Source organism: Lissotriton helveticus, chromosome 6 (assembly GCF_964261635.1).
Source record: "Lissotriton helveticus chromosome 6, aLisHel1.1, whole genome shotgun sequence".
NCBI classification, from domain to species: Eukaryota; Metazoa; Chordata; class Amphibia; order Caudata; family Salamandridae; genus Lissotriton; species Lissotriton helveticus.
Genome location: NC_136067.1, coordinates 1,269,322,956 through 1,269,347,651, shown reverse-complemented (window position 1 = coordinate 1,269,347,651; position 24,696 = coordinate 1,269,322,956). Strand labels below are relative to the sequence as shown.

The 24,696-nt window shown below is 46.9% G+C and overlaps 1 protein-coding gene across 3 annotated transcripts in view; it reads right to left on the bottom strand.

The window, feature by feature from the left end:
• ADAT2 (adenosine deaminase tRNA specific 2) overlaps positions 1–24,696 on the bottom strand; it is a 158,151-nt gene that overhangs the window by 103,922 nt on the left and 29,533 nt on the right. The window contains exons 1-2 of one of the 3 annotated variants that reach the window (XM_078649002.1): positions 13,771–13,862; positions 9,495–9,636 (exon numbers count right to left, since the gene is read on the bottom strand). The exons of the other annotated variants lie outside the window; for them this stretch is intronic. Of the exons in view, the coding sequence (XP_078505128.1) occupies positions 9,495–9,636; positions 13,771–13,862 (234 nt within the window). Of the gene's footprint in view, positions 1–9,494; positions 9,637–13,770; positions 13,863–24,696 lie in introns of those variants that run through there. 3 annotated transcript variants of the gene reach the window in all.

The window sequence follows — 24,696 nt, the reverse complement described above, 5'->3', positions numbered from 1 at the left end:
ATTCGATGTTAATGTACAATATACTACACAGAACCAGATTATATATATATAACCTACTGGAAGTCGCCAGTAGGTAGTTATAGTTAGGACCTAGTTTCCATAGGAAAATCGCATTCTATTCCCAATAACTTTGGTGCTGGTTGACGAATCTTCGAGAAATTTTCAAAACTCGAGGGGCGCTCCGGTCCGCTCCTATCTTGAAAGTTTCGGGGTGATTCGGCAAGCGGGGGTCGAGAAAAAAGGGGCGTCCCAAAACGTGTTTTCTCCATGTTATTTTCCTTAGGAAACTTTAGACACAGCTACAGCCCGAACTGCTGAACGTAATTACACCGAAATGGTGTAAATCCATTCAGTAGTTGCTGAGAAAATCAAAATAAAAAAATATTGATATATAGAGGCGCGCTGGATTCGCGCACCCTGCCGATCACGACCTGCATGCTAATTGGCTGTAAACACTTCAAACCAGGAAGTGTTGGCAGCCATCTTGTGGTAGAACCGAGGCACAAGAAGAGAAAAACAAATGCGCAAAACACGAAAAAGGGGCAGGGTTGAAACACCCTGGCCCCCTAGGCCTGCTCTGGGGGTCCCACAAGGAGCCCCAGGGCCAAAAATTAAAAAATGTCATCAATCGAGAGATGCGTGCTGGATCCGCGGATCCGGTCGTGGAAAAAACCCAAAAAACAAAGCCTGGGCTCCCGCGCTTTGTTTAATTTAAGCCCCCGGGGGGCCAGGTCCCGGGCACAGTTAAAAAAATGTGTGGGGGTTCCCAATCCCTCCCACACTGCCCTGGGGACCGCCACCCCCAGGCCTTTTCAAAAATATTTGCGGGGTACACCGCCCCCCACCACAGCCCTGGGGATAGCCAACCCCGGGGCTTCTTTTAGAGGCCCCCCATGCCCCGGGGACCGCCACCCCCGGGGCTTTTAAAAAAAATACTCCTGTGTGGGGTGGCTTGAGCCCCCCCCATGCCCCAGGGACCGCCACCACCGGGGCTTTTAAAAAAAATAAATACTCCTGTGTGGGGTGGTTTGAGCCCCCCCCCACATGCCCCTGGGACCTATACCTCCCCGGGGCACTAATATTCTAATTTGGGGGTCCGTTACGGACACCTGAGCCCCGGGGACCACTACCCCCGGGGCTTTGCAATGGAAGGGAGGGTGGCTGCGCGGCCCCCCTCCTGGAGCCAGTGATGGCCCTGGGGACCGCCCCCCCCCCAGGGCCGGCTCCTGCAGTGTCCCGGGGTGCTCACCCCCGGGACAATGCTGTTTGCAATGACAGGGCGGGAGCCTCGCGGCTCTCGGCCTGTCATTGCAAACTGCTTTGCTTCATTGAAGCGAGAGCAGGGAAACCTGTTCTTGCTTCAATGAAGCAAAGCAGATTGCTTTTCCACATGGGGAGCTGCATGTTAGCAGCTCCCCATGTGGAAAAGCAATGCCGGCTCCCGCAGGACGAGGGGAGCCGGCAGTACCTAGGGGGGATTGGGAACCCCCCCCATGGTCCCCAACGGATAGGGCCGGCCCCGGGGGATGGGGTTCCCGGCGCCATAAGTGGCCCGGGAGGGGGGCCACGCAGCTCCACTCCAATAATTTAATGAAACAAAAAGAACTGGCCATGCCCCGGGGGATGGGTTCCCCCGAGGCCAAATGGCCTCGAGCGGGGGGCCCTGCGGCCCCCTTCCAATTTTTTAAAATTAAAAAAATATATAATAAACACCTCTCTGCAACGCAGCTCCTTGGTGCATACTGAAGGTACCTGGTGGGCTAGTTGGCCCCCAGGGACCCTCAGGATTGAAGAGGATTTAATTCCCCAACTTAAAACGCGTCACAGGGCGTGTTTGCACACATGTCAACTCAGGCCCCGCCCTCTTCCTTCACCACTGTGCTAACGCGCTCCCTGGCGATCTAATTCCCCTTGAATACTGAGGGTCCCTGGAGGCCAACTAGCCCACCAGGTACCTCCAGTATGCACCAGGGAGCTGCGTTGCAGAGAGGTGTTCAGAGGCCACGCCCCTTTTTACACCTCTCTGGAACGCAGCTCTGTGGTGCTTACTGGAGGTACCTAGTGGGCTAGTTTATTCTTCCATCAACCTTGAGATATACATATATAAAACATATTTAATTTTCTTAAAAACACACATTCACTGGATGATGTCATCAGTGATGTCATCAGTGATGTCATGAGTGATGTCACTGACCATGTCATGAGTGATGTAATATGTGACGTCATCAGCATTGCATTGTGGGCGCGCAAGTTATAGTTAGTTGAACTAACTATAACAGGGAAATTTCTATGGTTTTGTACGAGTGAAATGTCCAACTAACTTATACGTCCCTGAAACCTATGTTTTTTTCAGTGAATGTCTAAGGTATTTTTTAAATGCTAATTTCTAACTATAACGTGCCTGAAACCTATGGTTTTTTCAGTGAATAAATATATATACACACACACATACATACATACAGAGCGATCTCTTAGTGTCAGGGCGCAGCGTGGGATGAAAAAAGCTGGGGGGCTCAGTAGTGTGGCTGGTGTAATTAAGGGTGTGACTTTAATACACGTAAACTGAAAATCTGTGCTTAGCTTAGTGTTCTGCACAACTGGTATTATGCTACTTCTGTCATGGCATCCAGGTATAATACAACAAGCAACATTTCACCTACAAGCCAGTACTATTAGCTTTGTCAGTGCTTGTTAGATGCTTAATATAAATAAGCAACAACTAGGACTTTGTTGTATATCATATTGAAAATGCTTCAGTGCTGAAATGATGAGACCGTGAAAGAACTATATGTCTCTTTGAAGTTACATGAAAGCCAGTAAAGTGTGGTACTGCTGCAGAGCAAAACAAAATGTCCTGCTAGAGAGAGATATCGGACTTATGTCTAGTGGCAGTTTTGACGCCATAAAGTAATGCAGAGGGTATTCTGGAAAGAGCAGATCTGTATCATGTGGATTGCTAAGTGGATTAGTAAAGCCAGGCATTAGAAATGCTTTGAAACAAATTAAATGTATGTGAGAGAGGGGCTATGGAGAGATGAGGGGCACGTTTGCTGGATGGTAGTGAGGGAATCCAAGGAGTTCATAGTGTGCATTTGTAAAGCACACGTTCGACCGTAGGCATCGTGGTGCTGAATAACAGATATTTATTGGACGTCATGGGGAGGCACGAAAATTATTGTCACACTGGCCGCCACCAGCGCTAAAGGCTGCAATGATGGGTATGTGGTAAGGTGAAGTAATACTGTGTATTCCTCTCTCTTTCTTAGTGTTTTTGGAGAGCTTATAGATTTTGCAAAGGAAAGGTAAGGTGACTTTGTCATTACTGACTGTTGCACACATCACTTACGCACACACCCACCTACACTTAGAAATCAACAACCTGTCCGCCTTCTATGTAGGATAGTGTTTTAAAATGAATGTTTTAAGCACTAGCAGAGATGGTGTAGCGACGGTTGGATGCTGCCCAGACCCTAAATAGGGTTCTGGAGTCCAGCTCTGAGGCAGGATCAGAGACTGAGACAGCAGATACCGAGACATCATTTGAGGGAGAGGACATTGGAGCATGATCTGGGAGGGATTTTTCAGTCGGCACAGTTCCATCCGATGACTCATCTTGCAGCAATTCTGAAGGAGACTATGTCAGTCATGCTGTCCCTTTGCAAGCACAGTCTGTACAGCGGGACACCAGTTGCAGGTTAGAGCAACCCAGAGACAGGCATGTGTGTCCGCAAGCACAGACGGAGCGCTCTCTTGGAAGCCTCACAATTTAGTTCGGCTCTAAATTCCGCCTTTCACTGGAAACGCTGGATAGAAAGTTGATACGGCAATTTTTTTGCCAATTGACTAAGTCCATCTCTTTTTGGATGTGCACTTCTTTGATGAAATTTTGCAGCAAATAAATTTGCGTGCCGAACAATTTCTGAGGGAGCATGGAGGCACTCTCTGGCCTCATTCTAGGGCACACAAGTGGAGTCCCACTTCATTAGGGGGAATGAAGATATTTTTGGGCATCACACTCAAAATGGGGGTAGTACATAAACCAATCTTGCTGTCCTACTGGTCTACTCGCACGGTTTGGCTAACCCCCATCTTCGCACCATACATGAGCAGAGATCATTTTTGCTATTGCAGCGCATGCTGAATTTCAATGACAGTTCTGCTGCATTGCCCGGGACCATCCAGACCATGACAGGTTGTTCAAAATTCGGCCTTTCGTGGAACATTTGTCTGCCAGCTTTCCAGAGGTTTATACTCCTGGAAAGAATATAGCCACTGATGAGTCCTTGATCATGTATAAAGGACGGCTGCTGTTCAGACAGTACATTCTGAGCAAGCGCGCTCGCTATGGCATCAAGCTGTACATGCTGTGTGAGAGCTTGACTGCCTATGTGTACAGCTTGAGGAAAGACACAACTCTAAACCCTGCAGGTAGCCCTCCCATGCTAGAGGTCACAGGAAAGATTGTATGGGAGCTTGTCTAGCCACTCCTTCACAAAGGTTGTAACCTTTATGAGAACAACTTCTATACAGGAGTAGAGCTGTTCAGTGAGCTCTACAAAGCTGGCACTGTGGCCTGCGATACAATTTGTTGTCACTGCAAAGGATTCCCGCAAGCTCCAGAAATCCCAGAGCACTGCGTTGCGTTCCAACGAACTGCTCGCAGTCAAGTTCTCAGATAGGCATGACGTGTACGTGCTCACTACACTTCATGATGAGAGCACTTCCCAGTCACGTTTTGGGGTCAGATGGCCGAAGTCCATAAGCCCACCTGTATACTTGATTACAACAAGTACATGGGCGGAGTGGACAAGAACCACCAGGTTCTTCAGCCCTACAATGCGAATCGTAAAACTCGCACTTGGTATAAGAAACTGTTTACTCACCTAATCCAGATGGCAACATACAATGCGTATGTTGTGTATCGTCAGACCACCACAAGAAGACTCATGTCTTTCCATTACTTTCAGTTGTCTGTGATTGAAAGTCTCACTTCTACAGAAGCAGCCGCCTCCACTTCACGTGTTCTTGAGGACGTGGCAAGGCTGCAAGAGAGAGGTATCATTTTACTCAGGAACCTGAGGGGAACGCTGTGTAGAAGGAAATTTGTGCCAGCACAGTGATCCCACACAGAAATATGTGGAAAATGTGATTTTTCTTTAGCTAAATCTGAGGATTGTGGGGGATTCTGGGTAGGAAAATGTTGGGGGGCCATGCAAGCCATACCTCCTTGGACTCCCCCGGGTGTCTAGGTTTTAGAAATGTCAGGGTTTGGTAGGTTTCCCTAGATGGCCGCCAACCTGGGAGCAAAAACCCAGGTGACCCCATTGCAAAACCAGTTTTTTGTGTCTCCTCAATAGGATTTAGGCCTTGCCTGTAACGAGTGAGGTATCATTTTTATCGGGAGGCTTTGGAGAATGCGGGTTAGGTGGAATTTTGTAGATCAATGCAGATTCCAGAACTTTCCATCACAGAAATGTGAGGAAAATCTGATTTTTTTGATACAGTATGAAGTTTACAAGGGATTTTGGGTAACAGAACATGGTGAGAGCAACACAAGTCACCCCATCCTGGATTCCCGTGGGTGTCTATTCTTAAAAAAAAAGTATACGTTTGCTAGGTTTCCCTAGGCACCGCCTGAGCTAGTGTTCTAAATCCAAAGCTAGGCGCTTTGCAAAAAAAGGGCAATTTTTCAATGTAAAAATATGGTGTGTCCACGATGCGTTTTGGCCCTTTTCCTGTCGCGGCCTCTAGGCCTACCCACACAAGTGAGGTACAATTGTTATCGGGAAACTTTGAGGGATGCGAGGTGGGTGGAATGTTGTGGATCCAAGCTGATTCCAGAACTTTCCATCACAGAAATATGAGGAATTTTTAAATATTGTTTTACACAGTTTAAGGTTTGCAAGAGATTCTGGGTAACAAACCCTTGTGAGAGCCACACAAGTCACCCCATCCTCGATTTCCCTGGGTGTCTAGTTTTCAGAAATGTGTAGGTTTGCTAGGTTTGCTTAGGTGCCGACTGAGCTATGGTTCAAAATCCACAACTAGACAATTGGCACAAAAAAGGTAATTTTTTTTACTGGAAAAATGTGATGTGTCCACGTTGCGTTGTGGGCTGGTTCCTGTCACAGGCACTTGGCCTACCCACACAAGTGAGGCACCACTTTTATTGGGAGCCTTTGGGGAATGCGGGGTGGGTGGAAGTTTGTGGATCCATGCAGATTCCAGAACTTTCCATCACAGAATTTTGAGGAAAATTCGTTTTTTTAAAAAGTTTGAGGTTTGAAAAGGGATTCTGGGTAACAGAACCTGGCGAAAGCCACACAAGTCAACTTATCCTGGACTCCCCTGGGTGTCTAGATTTTAAAAATATACAGGTTTGCTAGGTTTTCCTAGGTGTCAGCTGAGCTAGGGTCCAAAAACCACAGCTAGACACAGTGTAAACAAAGGGTCAGTTTTCACTGGGAAAAAAAGGATGTGCTCATGTTGCGTTTTGACCCGTGTCCTGTCACGCGCACTATGCCTACCCACACAAGAGAGGTACCATTTTTATCGGGAGGCTTAGGGGAACACATAGTAAAACAAGTGTTATTGCCAATTCACTTTCTATGCATTTATCCCTTCCAAATGTAAGACAGTGTGAAAAAAAGAATTAATTTTCAAAAATGCCCTCTAATTAACATGCTGGAATAAATTACACAAAGTTCCTTTCTCCTTTCTTTGGCAGTCAGGCAACCACTGCAGGCCAATCCCCCAAGCAGCTTAGGGATAGTCTCTCTTGAGTTTCTTCTGGTTCCACTCCTCAGCAAAGGTTTCTTCTTGTTGTCCAAAAGTGATCTAAATTCTTGGGATCAGTGTCCCAATACTTGTACCCCAAACGCCAGAGCAGAAACATCAGTTGCCCCACAGGAGGTGGAGCCAGCATTGTGAAGGGAAGGCACAGCCCTGGAGCACTCTGTTTACATGACTTGTTCCTTCCTTTCACAGTGCAGGGCAGAAACATCAGACGTCCCACAGGAGGTGGAGCCAGCATTGTGAAGGGAAGGCACAGCCCTGGAGCACTCTGTTTACATGACTTGTTCCTTCCTTTCACAGTGCAGGGCAGAAACATCAGACGTCCCACAGGAGGTGGAGCCAGCATTGTGGAGGGAAGGCACAGCCCTATTCAGGTCCCAGGTGCAACTCCTCCCTCCCATCTAGATGCAGATCTCTCTATTCACCACTGGGCTGACTCACCCTGTCTCCTGGAATCCCCCAGCCCCTGTCACTCAAACTCTACACAAGGAATACACAACCTAGCAGAGGCAGGCTTGGATGGTTAGACAAGAAAATACCTACTTTCTGAAAGTGGTATTTTCAAACACAGAATATTAAAACCAACTTCACTAAAATATGTATTTTATCATTCTGAGTTCAGGCATACTAAACTCGAATTTCTACCATGTTCTCTGAGTCAGTTAGGATTGTAGGATGTAATAATCAAACTGCCTATTCTGGCCTATGGAGAACAGGTAGTCTTGCAATAGTAAAAAACGAAAATTACTGTGATTCACTATTAGGACATGCCACACACACCAGGGCATGTCCTACCTTATACTTTTTTTTTATTGTATTTATTAGCATTTTGAAGAAAAAGACATTCAATGTCCAACAAGTATATAACTTACAGACCGTTGCACTACAACATCCATCATCCAACAAGTGCATCATGACATAATTGGCCTTTATGACAGAATAACAGTACAGCTATACATCATATTTTTAGTCAACTTGGTGAAGGTCCAGATATGCATGTTCGTATCGAGCAGGTCACCGTAACACCCAGCATATCGCCCACCATCTCTGCAACTTCTTTCCAATATTTTGCCACCACCTCACATTGCCATGCAAGGTGTAAAAAATCCGCTACTTCCACACCACACCTCTTGCACCTAGAATCTGTACGCAATCCGTACCTACACATCCTTTCTGGGGTATAATAGGTTTGATGTAAATATTTATAGTGCAACATACGCAAATTATCTTTTGGTGTTAATAACTCTGTTAATGAACAGGTATTAGCCCACTCCTCCTCCGTCAGTGGCTCATCCAGGCCGTCATTCCATTTACCCCATGCTTCCTGTGCCGCGTACCCTATGTCTTCCTGCAGTGTAGCATAAAGCCTAGATACCATGTGTGCAGCTGTAGGAGCGGTGAGTAAAAGCTGTAATGTTGATAGTTGCGGCGGTTCGGCAGGATAGGACGTGTACAGCTTCTTTATCGCCCCTTGTAAGCGATGATATGTGAAGCGGAACAGTATCGTCTGATTACTTATGTATGATATTTCAGTAAGTGGCCTAAAAACCCCATCACAATACAGATCTCCCATGGGATCTATCCCCCCTTGCCCCAGGAGACCCATTCCCACCTCCTCCTATGTGACTGATAGTTCAGGATGAGAATTCAGTGGTAGTGCAGGCGCATAAAGTGGCAATTTGTTAGCTTTTCGACCCATTATCCGGCAGGCTTTGTTTGTCGTATCTATTGTATTTATGTCTTGATTATGTAGCGGGGGCCTCTTCAATCGCCACATGAGTTAAATATGGGATTCTGTGATACCAAAAGTGTGCATATTGTGCCTGCGCACATAAATAATATAGGAAGAAATCTGGAACTTTAAAACCACCCTTCGAATATGGCAGAGTAAGAATGCGCAATTGTATACGAGCTTGTTTACCGGCCCATATCAACCGGAGCACCATAGTTGATATCCTACGGAATACCTCTGCTGGGGGTTGAATGGGGATATTATTAAATAAATAAAGCAATTTTGGTAATAGGACCATCTTCACAATGGCCAGTCTGTCTGCCAATGATAATGGTAACTGGATCCATCTCCCAATTTTGTCTTCCAGAACATTAATTGCTCTGCCATAATTAGTGTGAACTACTACTTCTGGGTCCCGGTGGAACCAAACACCCAAATATCTTACAGGTTCTGATTGCCATTCCAGCGGATAGTCTGTATTGTAATGACATGTGGTGCCTGTTAAGGGTATAATTATAGATTTAGACTAATTTATTGTTAGCCCTGATTATTGTCCGAATTTAAGATATTCTCTAAGTAAGGGGTTTAGATATTGTTCGGGGTCTCTTACATATAGCATCATATCATCCGCATATAACGAAATATGCAGAGGCCGTTGTGGAAATTGAAGTGCTGACTAGTTATGTCCCTGTCTAATCTTACACGCCAAGGGTTCCAGTGCTATCGCGAATAATAATGGGGATAGAGGACAGCCTTGCCTCGTTCCCCTGGCAATTGGGTTGTCCTCCGATATATATTTGTTAACTCTTATACGTGCTGTTGGGGCTGCATAAAGCAATCGTATCCACTGTGTAAAACTAGGTGGGAACCCCATCCACTGCAGCACAGTATGGAAATATGTCCATTCAAGGGAATCAAATGCTTTAGCAGCATCTAGAAGGATCGCTGCAGCTTTTGTACTAGGGACTAGGTAGTGTGATAGTGCAAAGAGTGTTCTGGTGTTATGTCCTGTTGATCTTGCGGGAATAAACCCAGATTGGTCCGGTAGTATCAAATTTGTCATCAGAGGTTTCAGCCGAACAGCAAGCAACTTTGCCAGTATTTTAGTGCATATCAATCAGAAGGGGAAAGAGAAGCTATTGTCCATCCGGCTTCCAGGGTTAGTAAGAAAAAATCAAAAATGGGGGAGGATGGATCACTTGTCCTGTATACCAGGGTCTTTGGTTTCTCTAGAAAGTTTGGTAAAAACCCTCATATACGTACACAAATGGCGTGGGCGGTGTATCTTGTTTTTCCGCCTATGGGTACTGTAGTAGTATCATCATTGGGTCTTTATCATCGTAGGTATGCTGAACCTCCACCCGGAGGAAGACCAACTGGTTTACCAGTAGTGTCCAGAGGTCAAAAAAATTGACAAGAGGGCGTTTCTGTGCTCTGGTGAAAGTGAAGTTGGGTTAAAAGGCCCTACATCACTGTAACATGAGGTTTTACTGAAAGAAGCAGTGATGTGGGTGGTTAAAAACAAAAGTCGTGCGTAAGTGGATCTGATTATGAACCCACCGCACTGGTGTGGGTCGACATGTTTCAGCCTCGTGTTGGAATCTAGAGGCTTTCTTCAGGACCGAAAGTGAATGAGGAGACACCTTGTGGCTCCGGTTGAGATGGCCGGTTCGCCACCTCTGTGTAGGGAGGTCAGACCTAGCGTATCTGTACCTGCAGGTAGGAGAAGAAAACACATACTGGTACTATTTTCGAAACGGGCCCAACTGAACATGGTATTGTCCATGGGCCGCTATTTACTGAGCGTGCGAACTCATCGATCTAATTCGGTGTGAGTTCAATTGACACATGTGGACTATATACAAATACACTAAGAATAAAATGATGTAGCAAAAGGTAGTGCCCGAAGTGAAGAGCGCAACAGAAGGAAGTGCTATCTTTTATGGTAACTAGGTGTATCAGAACTGTAGAGGGCAGCGCGTGTGCGCTAGAGAAATTATCGGTGTCTAGAAGAGACATACTTGAGGTTTTCAACTGCATGTCTCATCGGGCAGTCATTATTCAAATGTGCCCTGTATGGAAGTGGGAAAAAGTTGTCATAGTTGTATTTACATGTAATGTCATCAAGATATATGTCTCATTACCATAGTGCATATTTGTAATACTTCGCACATGCCATGAATGTTATAATACTTGACACGATATCGAGTGTGCAACTCGCAACTGTGTCTCCTTATTCTTGAAATGATCATAACTGTTTCTTGCTATTAATAAAAGTGATTGCTGATCGTGAAGTCAGACATTCAAAAGTAATTACTGTACGGTGATTGCCGACCAAATGAAAATAACTATGCCCAAAGTAACCTCCCGTTCAATAATTGTCTCGATAGAGACTCGTAGTGATTACCTTTAGCTCGTTGTCCTTTACTTTCATCCGGGCGCCGTGTGGCTAGTCGGAGCCATAATCTACGGAAATAAGAGTGAGTTAGCGAGGTCTTACTTGAAAATCATTTTGTAGATTTAGGCGTACCTCGTGGTTGCTCACCGGTTCTTCACAGGCTACTTGTTTGTGCTAGCTCTGGGGACGGTGTCCCGGGTGATGCGGGCCCGTTACCAGCTGGCATTTACATACGCGGTTCCGTTTGCAATAAAGAAAGGACTAGAATAGAAGTAACGGTTGGCAATGTTTGGCATGGTTCATACTGGAAAAAGACAAAATGCTGTGGTCGGGGTCCATAGTATTAGATCTTACAATGGCTAATAAGCGATTCCTCTGATTTTAGCCAGTTGGTTAGACACTGTTTGCAATAAAAAAGGTTTTGAATTTCTTTATCGTAGATGGGCTATGGTTGGCAGTAAGTGGTTGGCATCAAGGAGGAGGACATAGTAGAAAGACCTCAACTTAAGGGTTGGCTGTAGTGCATCAATGTTTGTTAATTATTATCAGCAAAAGTTCTTAATATATATAATGTTTGACAACAGTATGGTTTTATCTGAGTTGGAAGTTTACTTCAAGGATATAATGTTTGTCAGCAGTATGGTTTTATCTGAGTTGGAAGTTTACTTCATGGGGTCTCTCAGAGGGTGGTCCAGATTATGTGGTTAATCTGCTTTTGACCAATTAGGCTAGGGTGTGCCAGGGAATGTCATCATTCAGACCAGCAACGTCCGTGATTGCCGACCAAATGAAAATAACTATGCCCAAAGTAACCTCCCGTTCAATAATTGTCTCGATAGAGACTCGTAGTGATTACCTTTGGCTCGTTGTCCTTTACTTTCATCCGGGCGCCGTGTAGCTAGTCGGAGCCGTAATCTACGGAAATAAGAGTGAGTTAGCGAGGTCTTACTTGAAAATCCTTTTGTAGATTCCGGCGTGCCTCGTGGTTGCTCACCTGTTCTTCACAGGCTACTTGCTTGTGCTAGCTCTGGGGACGGTGTCCCGGGTGACGCGGGCACGTTACCAGCTGCCATTTACATACGCGGTTCCGTTTGCAATAAAGAAAGGACTAGAATAGACGTAATGGTTGGAAATGTTTGGCATGGTTCATACTGGAAAAAGACAAAATGCTGTGGTCGGGGTCCATAGTATTAGATCTTACAATGGCTAATAAGCGATTCGTCTGATTTTAGCCAGTTGGTTAGACACTGTTTGCAATAAAAAAGGTTTTGAATTTCTTTATCGTAGATGGGCTATGGTTGGCAGTAAGTGGTTGGTATCAAGGAGGAGGACATAGTAGAAAGACCTCTCCTTAAGGGTTGCCTGTAGTGCATCAATGTGTGTTAATTATTATCAGCAAAAGTTCTTAATGGGTGGTCCAGATTATGTGGTTAATCTGCTTTTGACCAATTAGGCTAGGGTGTGCCAGGGAATGTCATCATTCAGACCTGCAACGTCCGTCCTGAGACAGTGAATCCAACGTTGCTCTTTTTCAAAGAGGATCCGCTCAGCGTTGTAGTTTTTAGATTGCAATGTTTCCAAAACCAACCAGTTGAGATCGTCTGCACTGTGGTTGTTCTCTATGTAGTGCTTGCTCATTCTCGTGGTTGATCTTTTACAGTTTACATTGCTTTGGTGTTCACAGATGAGTGGTTTTATTTTTCGGCATGTCATACCAACGTATCTCATGTTGCAGGGGCATACAATCATGTAAATCACATGAGAGGTGTTACAGTTAGTGTGTTGTCGTAAGGTCCAAGTTAGGGTAGGCAGGAGCTGTAGTATTTTGATCACCTTAGTCTGCACACCGAACATGAGCCACATGGATAGTGGCCAATTACTGGGTTCAAGTTCCAGGCCGCAGTTATAGTGTCTCTCTTCACATGTGGTGCAGGTCTGGTATGTACCAGGAGATATTTAATGTTTTTCGTTCTTTTGTTTGCAAAACGAGGTTTTGGCCAGCTTAAGTTGTTAGAAGTTAGGATCCTCCAGTTTTTGTTAATGATTTTCTTCACTGCATTTGAGGAAGTGCAGTATGTTGTTACGCATGTCAAGAGGTCACTCGGTGTCTCTTGTGGATTTGACTCTAGGAGACACTCTCGAGGTTGATTGCGGGCTCTCTTTTTGGCACTTCTTTGTTATCTTTTGGGGTAATCCCTCAGTTCGAGTTTCTGCTCAAGTTCTTTTGCTTGTATTTTGTAGACCTGTAGTGAGCTACAGTTCCTTTTGAGGCGTAGGAACTGGCTGTACGGTAGGTTTTCCCTCAGGAGATGGGGGTGGAAACTGTTGTAGGAAAGTATACTGTTCCTTGCTGTTGGCTTGTAGTAAGTTTTAGTCATGAGGATGTTGTTTTCAGTATAGATTGTGACGTCCAGAAAGTCAAGTTGTTTTTTGTTTGATATGCATGTGAATTTCAGGCAGTTGTCTCTGGTATTTATCCAGCCTAGAAATAGTTTGAGTGTGTCTTCAGTGTCTTCCCATATCATAAAGACATTGTCTATGTAACAACGCCAGAATTTCACTTGTGTGAGATAGGGATTATTTTGGTGTAATATGTGATGTCGTTCGAAATCACTCACGTATAATCCGGCAACACTTGGGGCAAATGTGCTGCCCATGGAAGTGCCATGACAGTGTTCGTATAATGTTCCATCATATTCAAAACAGTTCTCGGTGAGAGCTAGCCTACAACATTCCAACACAAAATGTCTGGGGGTCCAAACTTTCTAGAGAAACCAAAGACCCTGGTATACAGGACAAGTGATCCATCCTCCCACCTTTTTGATTTTTTTCCAGTATTTTAGTGTCTACATTAATCAAAGACAGTGGTCTATATGAATCGCAATATTCCGGGTCTTTGTTAGGTTTTAAAAGAGCAATTAGCATTGCCTCTCGCATCATTGGCAGTAAAATGTTTTTATCATAGGCATCGCCATACAATTCTACCAAATGGGGCGCCAGCTGGTCTACGAAGGCCTTATAAAACTCACACGTGAACCCATCAGGGCCTGGTGCTTTGCCATTTGGTAATGATTTGATAACTTCTGTTACCTCTTCAACTGTAATCGGTAAAGATAAATATTGTAGCTGCACATCTGACAACCAAGCCAGTTCCACGTCCTCCAAGTATTTCATTATGCTGTCCCCGGAGAGTGTACACTTTGAGGCATATAGTTCCCCATATGCGGCCATAAATTCCTTTAGTATTCCCGGTGTGTCTTGGTGTAGTGTCCCGGTATTATCCCTTATCGCCCTTACAGTCTGCTGCGCGCGCCCTGAACATATTTTAGCGGCCAGTGATCTCCCCGGGCTACCACCCTCACTTTAGGATCTCGCCCTCCGACGCCTCGCAACATATTTGATTTCATCTTCTGCATAACTTTGGTATTGCGATAATACAGTTCTGATTTCACCTAATATCCGTGTATTATGTGTACGTTCATACTCCTGCTCCAGTGGACGTAATTTAGTCTCTCGCGCAGAGATCTGGTTTCTAATGTCTTTAAGAATACCTGCCGTGGTACTGATACAAATCCCTCGAATAGTAGCCTTAAAGGCTTCCCATAGGAGGCTTAGAGCTTCAGTAGTGGGTTTGTTCAAAGCAAAGTAATCTGTGATAGCATGATGGATAGTGTCAACATGCACTGTGTCTAATAATGCTTTTGCATTGAACCTCCAGCTATACAGTGGTGGTATATAGTTTGGCATGGTCAGGGACATGAACACAGGGTTGTGATCAGACAAAGCCCTGGGCATATGCTTCACTGAACGTGTCCAAAGTAGTATATCATCTGACCCTAACCAGTAATCTATACAAGACCAGCTTTGGTTTGCTGCTGAAACATGTGTTGCCTCTAGACCATGGGGACTCACAAACTTTCTCTCGGGGGCCAAATTTACAGTATGGTGTGTGTCTGAGGGCCGCACTGGTGGGGGCGGGGTCAGTGGGGAAGGGGGCGGGGCTAGAGCAAAAAAACCTGTGACCATGAGGTTGATCACAGGTCCCTGCAGCAGACGCCTTCGTCCACTGAGCCACCAGACCCGGCATACACACATCTCTCTCTCTCCCTCCCTCCCTCTCTCTCTCCCTCCCTCCCTCTCTTTCTCCCTCTCCCTCCCTCTCACTCCCTCCCTCTCTCTCCCTCTCTCTTCCTCCCCCTCCCTACCTCTCTGTCCCTCTGTCTCACTCACTCTGACTCTCTCACTTCCTCTCTCCATCTCTCCCTCTGTCTCATTCACTCTGACTGTCTCACTCCCTCTCTTCCTCTGTCTCACTCACCCTGACTGTCTCACTCTCTCTCTGTCTCCCACTCTATTTCCCTCTCCCTCACTCTATTTCCCTCTCCCTCACTCAATTTCCCTCTCTCTCCTTCCCTCTTCCTCCTTCCCTCTGTCTCCCTCTCTCTCTTTCCCTCTCCCTCATCCCCTCTGTCTCACTCTCTCTGTTTCCTTCTCCCTCACTCTATTTCCCTATCCCTCTCTCTCCTTCCCTCTCTCTCCTTCCCTCTCTCTCCTTCCCTCTCCCTCATTCCCTCTGCCTCCCGCTCTCTCCTTCCCTCTCCCTCACTCTGAGTTCTCCCTCTCCCTCCTTCCCTCCCCCTCTCTCAGAGCTCTCCCTCACTCTGAGGTCTCCCTCTCTCTCCTTCCCTCTCCCTCATTCTGAGGTCTCCCTCCCTCTCTCTACCACCCTCCCTCTCTCTCCCTCCCTCTCTTTCTCCCTTCTTCTCCCTTCCTCCCTCTCTCTCCCTCTCTCCCTCTGTCTCACTCACTCTGACTCCCTCACTCCCTCTCTCCATCTCTCCCTCTGTCTCATTCACTCGGACTGCCTCACTCCCTCTCTTCCTCTGTCTCACTCACCCGGACTGTCTCACTCACCCTGACTGTCTCACTCACCCTGACTGTCTCACTCACCCTGACTGTCTCACTCACCCTGACTGTCTCACTCACCCTGACTGTCTCACTCACCCTGACTGTCTCACTCACCCTGACTGTCTCACTCACCCTGACTGTCTCACTCTCTCTCTGTCTCCCTCTCTCTCTGTTTCCTTCTCCCTCACTCTATTTCCCTCTCCCTCACTCTATTTCCCTCTCTCTCCTTCCCTCTCCATCCTTCCCTCTGTCTCCCTCTCTCGCCTTCCCTCTCCCTCCTTCCCTCTGTCTCCCTCTCTCTCTGTTTCCTTCTCCCTCATTCCCTCTGCCTCCCTCTCTCTCCTTCCCTCTACCTCACTCTGAGGTCTCCCTCACTGAGGTCTCCCTCTTTCTCCTTCTCTCTCTGAGTTCTCCCTCTCCCTCCTCCCCCCCTCTCTCTGAGCTCTCCCTCTCTCTAAGGTCTCCCCTCTCTCCTTCCCTCTCCCTCATTCTGAGGCCTCCCTCCCTCTGTCTCCCTCCCTCTCTCTCCTTCCCTCTGTCTCCCTCACTCTGAGGTCTTCCTCCCTCTCGTTCCCTACCCCTCACTCTGAGGTCTCCCTCTCTCTGAGGTCTCCCTCTCTCTGAGGTCTCCCTCTCTCTCCTTCTGTCTCCCTCCCTCTATCTCCCTCGCTCTGTCTGTCTCCCTCGCTCTGTCTCCCTCCCTCGCTCTCCCTCCCTTCCTATCTCTCCCTCCCTCCCTCTTTCTCGCTCTCCCTCGCTCCTTTGCTTGCTCTCCCTCCCTCGCTCTCCCTCCCTCGCTCCCTCTCTCGCTCCCTCTCCCTCACTTGCCCTCCCTCACTCCCTCGATCTCCCTCCCTCGCTTGCTCTCCCTTCCTCTCTCGCTCTCCCTCCCTCCCTCGCTCTCCCTTCCTCGCTCTCCCTCCATTGCTCTCCCTCGCTCTCCCTCCCTCTCCCTCCCTTGCTCTCCCTCCCTCGCTTGCTCTCCCTCCCTCGCTCTCCCTCCCTATCTTGCTCTCCCTCCCTCCCTCTCTTGCTCTCGCTCCCTCGCTTGCTCTCGCTCCCTCGCTTGCTCTCGCTCCCTCGCTTGCTCTCCCTCCCTCGCTCTCCCTCCCTCGCTCTCCCTTGCTTGCTCTCCCTCCCTCGCTTGCTCTACCTCCCTCGCTTGCTGTCCCTCGCTCTCCCTCCCTCCCTAGTTTGCTCTCCCTCGCCCTCCCTCGCTCTCCCTCCCTCACTCACCCTCCCTCGCTCTCCCTCGCTCCCACGATTGCTCTCCCTCCCTCACTATCCCTCCCTCGCTTGCTCTCCCTCCCTCGCTTGCTCTCACTCCCTCCCTCGCTCTCCCTCCCTTGCTCTCCTTTGCTCCCTCGCTCTCCCTCCCTCCCCTTCGCTCTACCTCACCCCCTCTCTCTCGCTCTCCCTCCCTCCCTTGCTCTCCCTCGCGCTCCCTCTCCCTCCCTCCCTCGCTCTGCCTCCCTCTCTTGCTCTCCCTCCCTCGCACCCTCCATTGCTCTCCCTCCCTCCCTCGCTCTCCCTCCCTCCGTCTCTTGCTCTCCCTCCCTCGTGCTCCCTCTCCCTACCTCCCTTGCTCTCCCTCCCTCCCTCGCTCTCCCTTTCTCGCTCTCCTTTGCTCCCTCGCTCTCCCTCCCTCTCCCTCGCTCCCTCTCTCTCGCTTGCTCTCCCTCCCTCTCCCTCTCTCGCTTGCTCTCCCTCCCTCGCTCTCGCTCCCTCGCTCTCCCTCCCTCACTCTCCCTTGCTTGCTCTCCCTCGCTTGCTCTCCCTCCCTCGCTCCCTCGCTTGCTCTCCCTCGCTTGCTCTACCTCCCTCGCTTGCTGTCCCTCACTCTCCCTCGCTCCCTCGCCCTCCCTCGCTCTCCCTCCCTCACTCTCCCTCCCTCGCTCTCCCTCGCTCCCTCGATTGCTCTCCCTCCCTCGCTCTCCCTCCCTCGCTTGCTCTCCCTCCCTCCCTCTCTCTCCCTCCCTGGCTCTCCCTCCCTCCCTCGCTCTCCCTCCCCCACTCTCCCTTGCTTGCTCTCCCTTGCTTGCTCTCCCTCCCTCGCTCCCTCTCCCTCCCTCGCTTGCTCTACCTCGCTCTCCCTCCCTCTCTTGCTCTCCCTCCCTCCCTTGCTAGCTCTCCCTCCCTCCCTCGCTTGCTCTCCCTCCCTCGCTCTCCCTCGTTTGCTCTCCCTCCCTCGCTCCCTCGATTGCTCTCCCTCCCTCTCTCGCTCTCCCTCCTCACCCTGCCTGTGTGTGCCCCGGCTGTGACAGCTTCCAGGCGCACACACACAGCCGCGCCCAAGCACTTCACAGGTCTATAAAAGACCATTGGCATGTTAATGAGGCTTTGTTCACCTCTCAGGCCCCACTCTGACTATGGCGGGAATCGCCCGGCCCCCACAGAGCAGCAGAGTCTGAGTCGCGCTCTGGTTGCAGACTCTCTTAACAAATAAAAAAATTTAAAAACTCGGGTACTATGTCTGCAAGGTCCGCGGGCCGCCAGGGAAGGCTTGCCGGGCCGCCACCGGCCCGTACTATGAGTACCCCTGCTCTACACAGTCAGGATGCTGTGCCCTCCAAATGTCAGTAAGATGCATGTCCGTCATAATATTGTGTAATTTACCCCTCGCCCGCTTGTGTGTTTCTGTGGACGCCCCAGATCTGTCCAAATCGTCATGTAGTGCAATGTTAAAATCTCCCCCCCCCATAATAAGGGAATGTCTGTTAGATCACGAATTTTGCTCATTATTGTGTGGTAAAAATCAGGGTCCTCCACATTTGGTCCGTACGTATTTAGTATGGCCAGTTTTTGCCCCCTCAATGTGGCCGTCAGTAGAACATAGCGCCCTAGTTCATCATTCATATAAGTGTCTATATGGAAGTTTAAACCTTTCCTTATTAATATCATAACACCCCGAGTGTATGCTGAGTAAGGTGAATGATGTATTGACTCCGCCCATCGCTTTCCAATGTGCATGGGAGAGTGTGGAGCAGTGTGCGTCTCTTGTAGAAGAACAACATCTACCCGCAATCTGTCAAAATAAGCAAAAACCTGCCTCACCTTCTTCGGGTTGTTCAACCCCCTTACATTCCAAGTTAAGAGATTCAATTGTGAAGATTGTAATTTTTCACTTGACATTACCATTGTTCTAATTCCTAATCAGTGTCATGTATAGCGCACAACATATAGCCTTGTTATTCTGCAAAAATATCTTATACATGGAATACACCTCAGTATTTCCTGGATTTCAGCGATGTCTCTTAAGTGCATTGGTCTATTGAACGGTTCATAACTCCCCTCACCCCTCAGCCCCCCCCCCCACTTCAGCATCCCAATTATGCCAAAGACAATCCCTTACATCAACGAACAACATAACCCAACTTTTGAGTGGGGAACTCCCGCCTAGGGGGTCCAACAGATGCACACAACTCCATCCAACTTAATGGATGTGGTCAGGCATACTTTAGAATTGCAGACTCTACATTGACCATTATATACATTTTGCATAGTAACCATTAGGCATATAGTCCTGTCTCTGTTGGTGATTTCCGATATTCGTGTTAGCCCCCCATTTTCTACACTGCATAACGTAGTTAGGACATCAGTTGAAACATTTGGAAATGCACCGATATGTTAAGTTACTTGTCAGCAAGTATTTCGTGCTCACAGTGTCATATCTCACATATAGTTCGTCTAAGTACACAACTGTAATACATTTTGGTGCATGACTACGTTAACCATCATAATACTCTAAAAAAGTCATACAGCAATCACCACATAGGATAACTACCCATTGCAAGGGAAAGACAATAACTATAGTTTACAGCAAGAGACCCCTCATATGAAATATCTATTCTGTTCATGTTTAGAGGTACGGAAGGCATTCACTGGCAATTGTAATCATGAGGATGCCCTATCCAGTATTAACTCAGACTACACCAAAAGCTGTCCCCATTCACTTGCCATTAACCTTGCAGCATGTTCAGGTTCAATGTTCTCACTACCCCACTTTTCATGTGGTATTACTGTCTGTCGCCATAGTACAATCTTATACTTTACCAACTTCCACCATGGTAGACAAGGCGTAGTCAATCCCTAATTCACGTTGTTTCTTCTTCGCTGGAGTGAATTCTTTTCGTGCAAGCTGAACCGACATTGTGAAGTCCGGATAGAACTCCAACGCATTTCCCTGATAACTAATCTGTTGCTTTTCTCGAGCCATTCGTAGAATCACATCACGATCTCTTTAATTGAGGACTCGGGCTATTATGATACAGGGAGTGGCGCCTGGTTGCGGTCGTGGAGCTAAAGCTCGATGTGCCCTCTCCACCAAGAAGACTGTGGACAGATGCTCCGCACCAAAGACGTTTCAAATCAGTTCCCTCTACATACGTTTCCATCTTCAAGGTATTCGTTGACTCCGGAACTCCCGCGATTCTAATATTATTGCGGCGAGATCTCGCCTCCAAATCCTCTGCTTTAATCCTAATGGTGTTGAATGGCTTGTCCATCTCAGCGCATATCCGCGTTGTGTCATGCGATTCGTCTTCCACCGCCGATAGTCGCGTTTCTGCCTCGACTAACCTCGCTCCGTGTTTGTCCAATTTAGCCGCCATGTTATCTACTCATAAAGTGATGGTATCATGTCCTACCTTATACTTACAATGCACCCTGCCCTTGGGCCTACCAGAGGGTTGTCTGACATGAAGAAAAGGGAAGGTTTAGGGACTGGCAAGTGGGTGCACTTGCCCAGTCAGAATGGCAGTACCAGACTGCACACAGGCTCTGCAATGGCAAGCCTTAGACACACTTTTACAGGCTGCTTCTGTGGGTGGCACAACCAGTGCTGCAAGCCCACCAGCAGCATTTGGTTTACAAGCCCTGGGCACTCCTGGTGCACTGTTCTAGGATCTGACAGGTAAACCAAACCAGCCAATCATGGTATCACTAATTCATACATTAATTTACAATAGGGAGCACTTGCACTGTGCACTGAACAGCAGTGGCACAGTGCCCAAAGCATCTAACACCAGCAAAAACACAGGAGGCAACAGCAGAAATGGAAGGGAGACCCACGCCAAGGTACCAGGTTTAACAGAAAACCTTGAAGGATCTACACAAATGACCCCTTGCTGATTTCAGAATTTTGTGTACGTTTCAAAAATGTAGAGCTTTCTGGGATCCATAATTGGTTTTACATCACTTTCTATCACTAACAGAAAGGAGGTTGAAAGCCCACAAAACTAGGCTATGTCCCACTAAAATGCCAAAACTGTGTAGAAAAGTTTGGTTTTCTAACACACATCTGCCTGTTCCTGAAAGCTGGGAAGATGGGGATTTTATCACTGCAAACGCTTTATTGATAACATTTGCAACGAAAAAAACAGACACTTTCTTCATCAGCACTTTTTTTCCAATTTTTCACCAAAAACTCAAAATGGAGCTGTAATATGGCTAATTTCTTGGTCTCCTCCAAAGGAATCCACAAACCCTGGGCACCTTCAAAATCCTCAGGATGTTAGAAGAAAAGGACGCAAATTTGGCGTGGGTACCTTGTGTGGACAAAATGTTACAAGGACCTAAGCGCGAACTACCCCAAATAGCCAAAAAACAGCTCAGCACTGGAGGGAAAAAGGCCCAGCAGTTAACGGGTTAAAGTTTAGTGGAAAGCCATCAAAATTGATAGCGACTCCTGCTAAGGTCAATTGATCACTGTTGAGCCAGTGGTGGTCTGTCTATCTTGCAGTCCCTAAGGGTGGCAAAGCTAATGCCCTCCACCACCATGATGGATGCAATACGATTTTCCAAACTCTAAATCCGGCATTCGGAGTGGTGTTGTAGATGAAGGGAAGGGGCTTCATGTAGATGGAGGGAAGGGGCTTCATGCAAGATTCTGAAGACTTTTATTTCATGTTGGGTTCTTAGGTTATAGCAACAGCAGATAGGTCCTATCAGGGCGCCATTCTCCATCCAATTTTCCCTATCTCCAAGAATCCACTAAAGACCACACTCACCAACATTCCATTACATTACAGACACTAGTTCCGGTAAACAGGAAAAGGGCAAACACAAGGAAATGATGGCCGGAGCGCTGAAACTTTTCAGACACTCACCCCAGTCACTATTAGATCTGGGCTAAATCCAACATCGTTCTTTAGCTCACTTTGCTACCCCAGTTCCGACCCAGCCATATGCAAATCAGTCTTAGCCCTGTTCCTCATGGGAACAGTCGAGCCCGAACTACCAAGTCAGCTCTTCCCTGGACTGAAACAAGCATCCAGAGACCAGTTTTGGGGTAACACCCCTCATCAGTTATGTTCCGCAAAATAGTCCTAAGTAGCAAAGCGACCTTTTACTTACATTTGTTCTACCTTGCTCTGCATAACGGTTCTAGCACTAACATTTTACCTAGGTATGTGCGGAATACATTTCGATTGGTTTCCTTGAAACTAGCCTAATTTATTATACATGAGGATTCTTAGTAAAATCTCCAACACATGAAGTACATAACAGGATTAACATACAAAAGTCACTGCTATCTTAATCTCAGGGTGACAAAGCTACCTTGCATAGTTGCAATTATTGGTTAAGGTTCATTTACATATTCGTACTCACAACATATCGCTTGTGGTAAGAACCCCGAGGCTATCTTTGTGGTATAAAAGAACCACACCTTAACTAGGTAGCTAGAGGAGATGCTTCCACGCTGACACAAGACACCGAGGTCTCTGCACGCTGATGCTTCAATACGTGGCAGTCCGACATCCCTTGCAGGGTGCTCAACTCCTGACCAAGATGGGGTCCTTCATTCTCTCCCATCAGGTAATAGGGATGGCTCTTTCCTAAGGGATTCTAGGCTTTACACCCACATACATGCCAGGTACACTTAAGAACACTCAGGTAAGGTCTGCATTGTAGGAGTATGTTAAGATTACTGTTATGTTTATATGCCTGCATATATTCACTGTTTTAGCACCATGGTAGAATTCTACCTTCTATTTACTCTGTTGGTGCTTCTAATATTTTACATTTGCTTCTGTCTATTCATTGTCGTAGCAAACATGTTTTATACTAGAATGACACTGGTTCAAAAAATGCTTATTGAAAATGTCACCAACGTTTATTCTTTGTATCTCTCTGAGACTAAGTGAGCACGACTGACTGAGCGAAAAGTACTGTACTGTTTCCATGATCCCTGAATGGTCAAGAGTTATGTTCAATACTTGCAGAAACCATTCACTCTTTGGTAAGGTTGGGGAGCTTATGGTGGTACTGTGAGCTAGCAGGTCTACAGGCTGACATATCCTGTGAGGGTGGCCAGAATCAGTTTAGACACCAATCCCTCAGTTTATGTTACCTACAAACTTGCAAATCCTATATATTTTTAGGAACTATATGGCACAGTCAGGCTAGCTTAAATCCAGTGGCAAAGTGAGCAAGGGTCCCACGTCTGAGCATACCCTGCCAACCCTCTGTGCTACACAGCCTCCTTAGGAAGTAATGAACTGACCTTCCTGGATATTCTGATAAGGAGAAAAATAGACGCCTCAAGACAGATTTTTTTTTACAAACCATCAGACTGTAACAATTTGCTCCATTTTGAGTTTCCACCCATGTGCTTTATGTGAAACTGTATCAGTGAGGCAGTTTCTACGTCTGAGACGAAACTGCTCTGAAATATTAGATTACAAGTCACCTGCAAAAAGTCTATCGTCTAAACTGATTGAAAAAAAATACCCACCCCATCTGATGAGGAAAGCGAGAAAGAGGACCTTGACTAATAATAGAGGCCAGCTATTGCTGACTTTTTAGAAAGAGGAGAGCAACTTATGCGTGACCACCTTTAGCCCCTTGTCTAAGAGTTTTCAAACATCATTAACAAAAATTCGGGTATCCTACAGTCAGTTAGACGTAACCTAAGCAAACCTATGCACTACTTTAAAACGGATAGGAACATCAAAGAAATATTGGTACACACGCGACCCAGAAGAGTAAATATTTAGGCGGATCAGGCTACTCTTTGGAATTCACCACACCCGGTGGGCCACCACCTTGTGGAAACTACAGTGTGTGTCCACTTACAAGAAGGATGAAAGAACTGGATCTGGGGTTAAGGACTTCATGGAGACTTAAGAGTCTGGCTAACTGTAACTCCAAAGCTATGAGCTACATAATAAAACATCCCGGTAACCTAATGTATATAGGGATGACCACCAGATGTGTATGCACCCGTATCACTGAAATGCACCCGTATCACTGAACACCGGAGTATGTTCAGGTGTAAACATGATGCAACAAAGTTGACAAGACACTACATAGATAGTGGACATGGGGAGAATGAAATGTAGTGGTGTGAGCGTGAGAAATTAAAACATTACATGCAGACATGACAAAACACCTGTTGGTCTTTCAGCAAAGCTGGATTTACAGGCTCCGGACGGATCGCCATGGGTTAAAAAATGACATCCTGTAGGGCAGTATCATTGTATAATCCTTTGACAGTTTTTGTAATGTCATTACGATGATTTCTTGAATGACTGCCATGATACCTGGTAAAAGGAATTCATCTCTCTTAACAGGCAGTCTGGCCTACCGGAAATGCAGATGGGACATCAAGGCTGTCAGGTCTGATACTTCCGTTGTGGGCTATAGAAACATCATTTCATATAAAAAAAAACATGTCTCTCTGAATAAGGATACTCAAGGAAGAGGAAAGAATCTGTATTTTGGTGCACCAAGAAAAATTCTTGATTTAAAAATGTTGTGCCCACGTGTCCCTCATTTGAGTGCGTTCTGAACACTGATTGAGGCTGTCACAAGTGTTAAGGAATGGATATGAACAGCCCCTAAATGAGAAAATAAAATAATG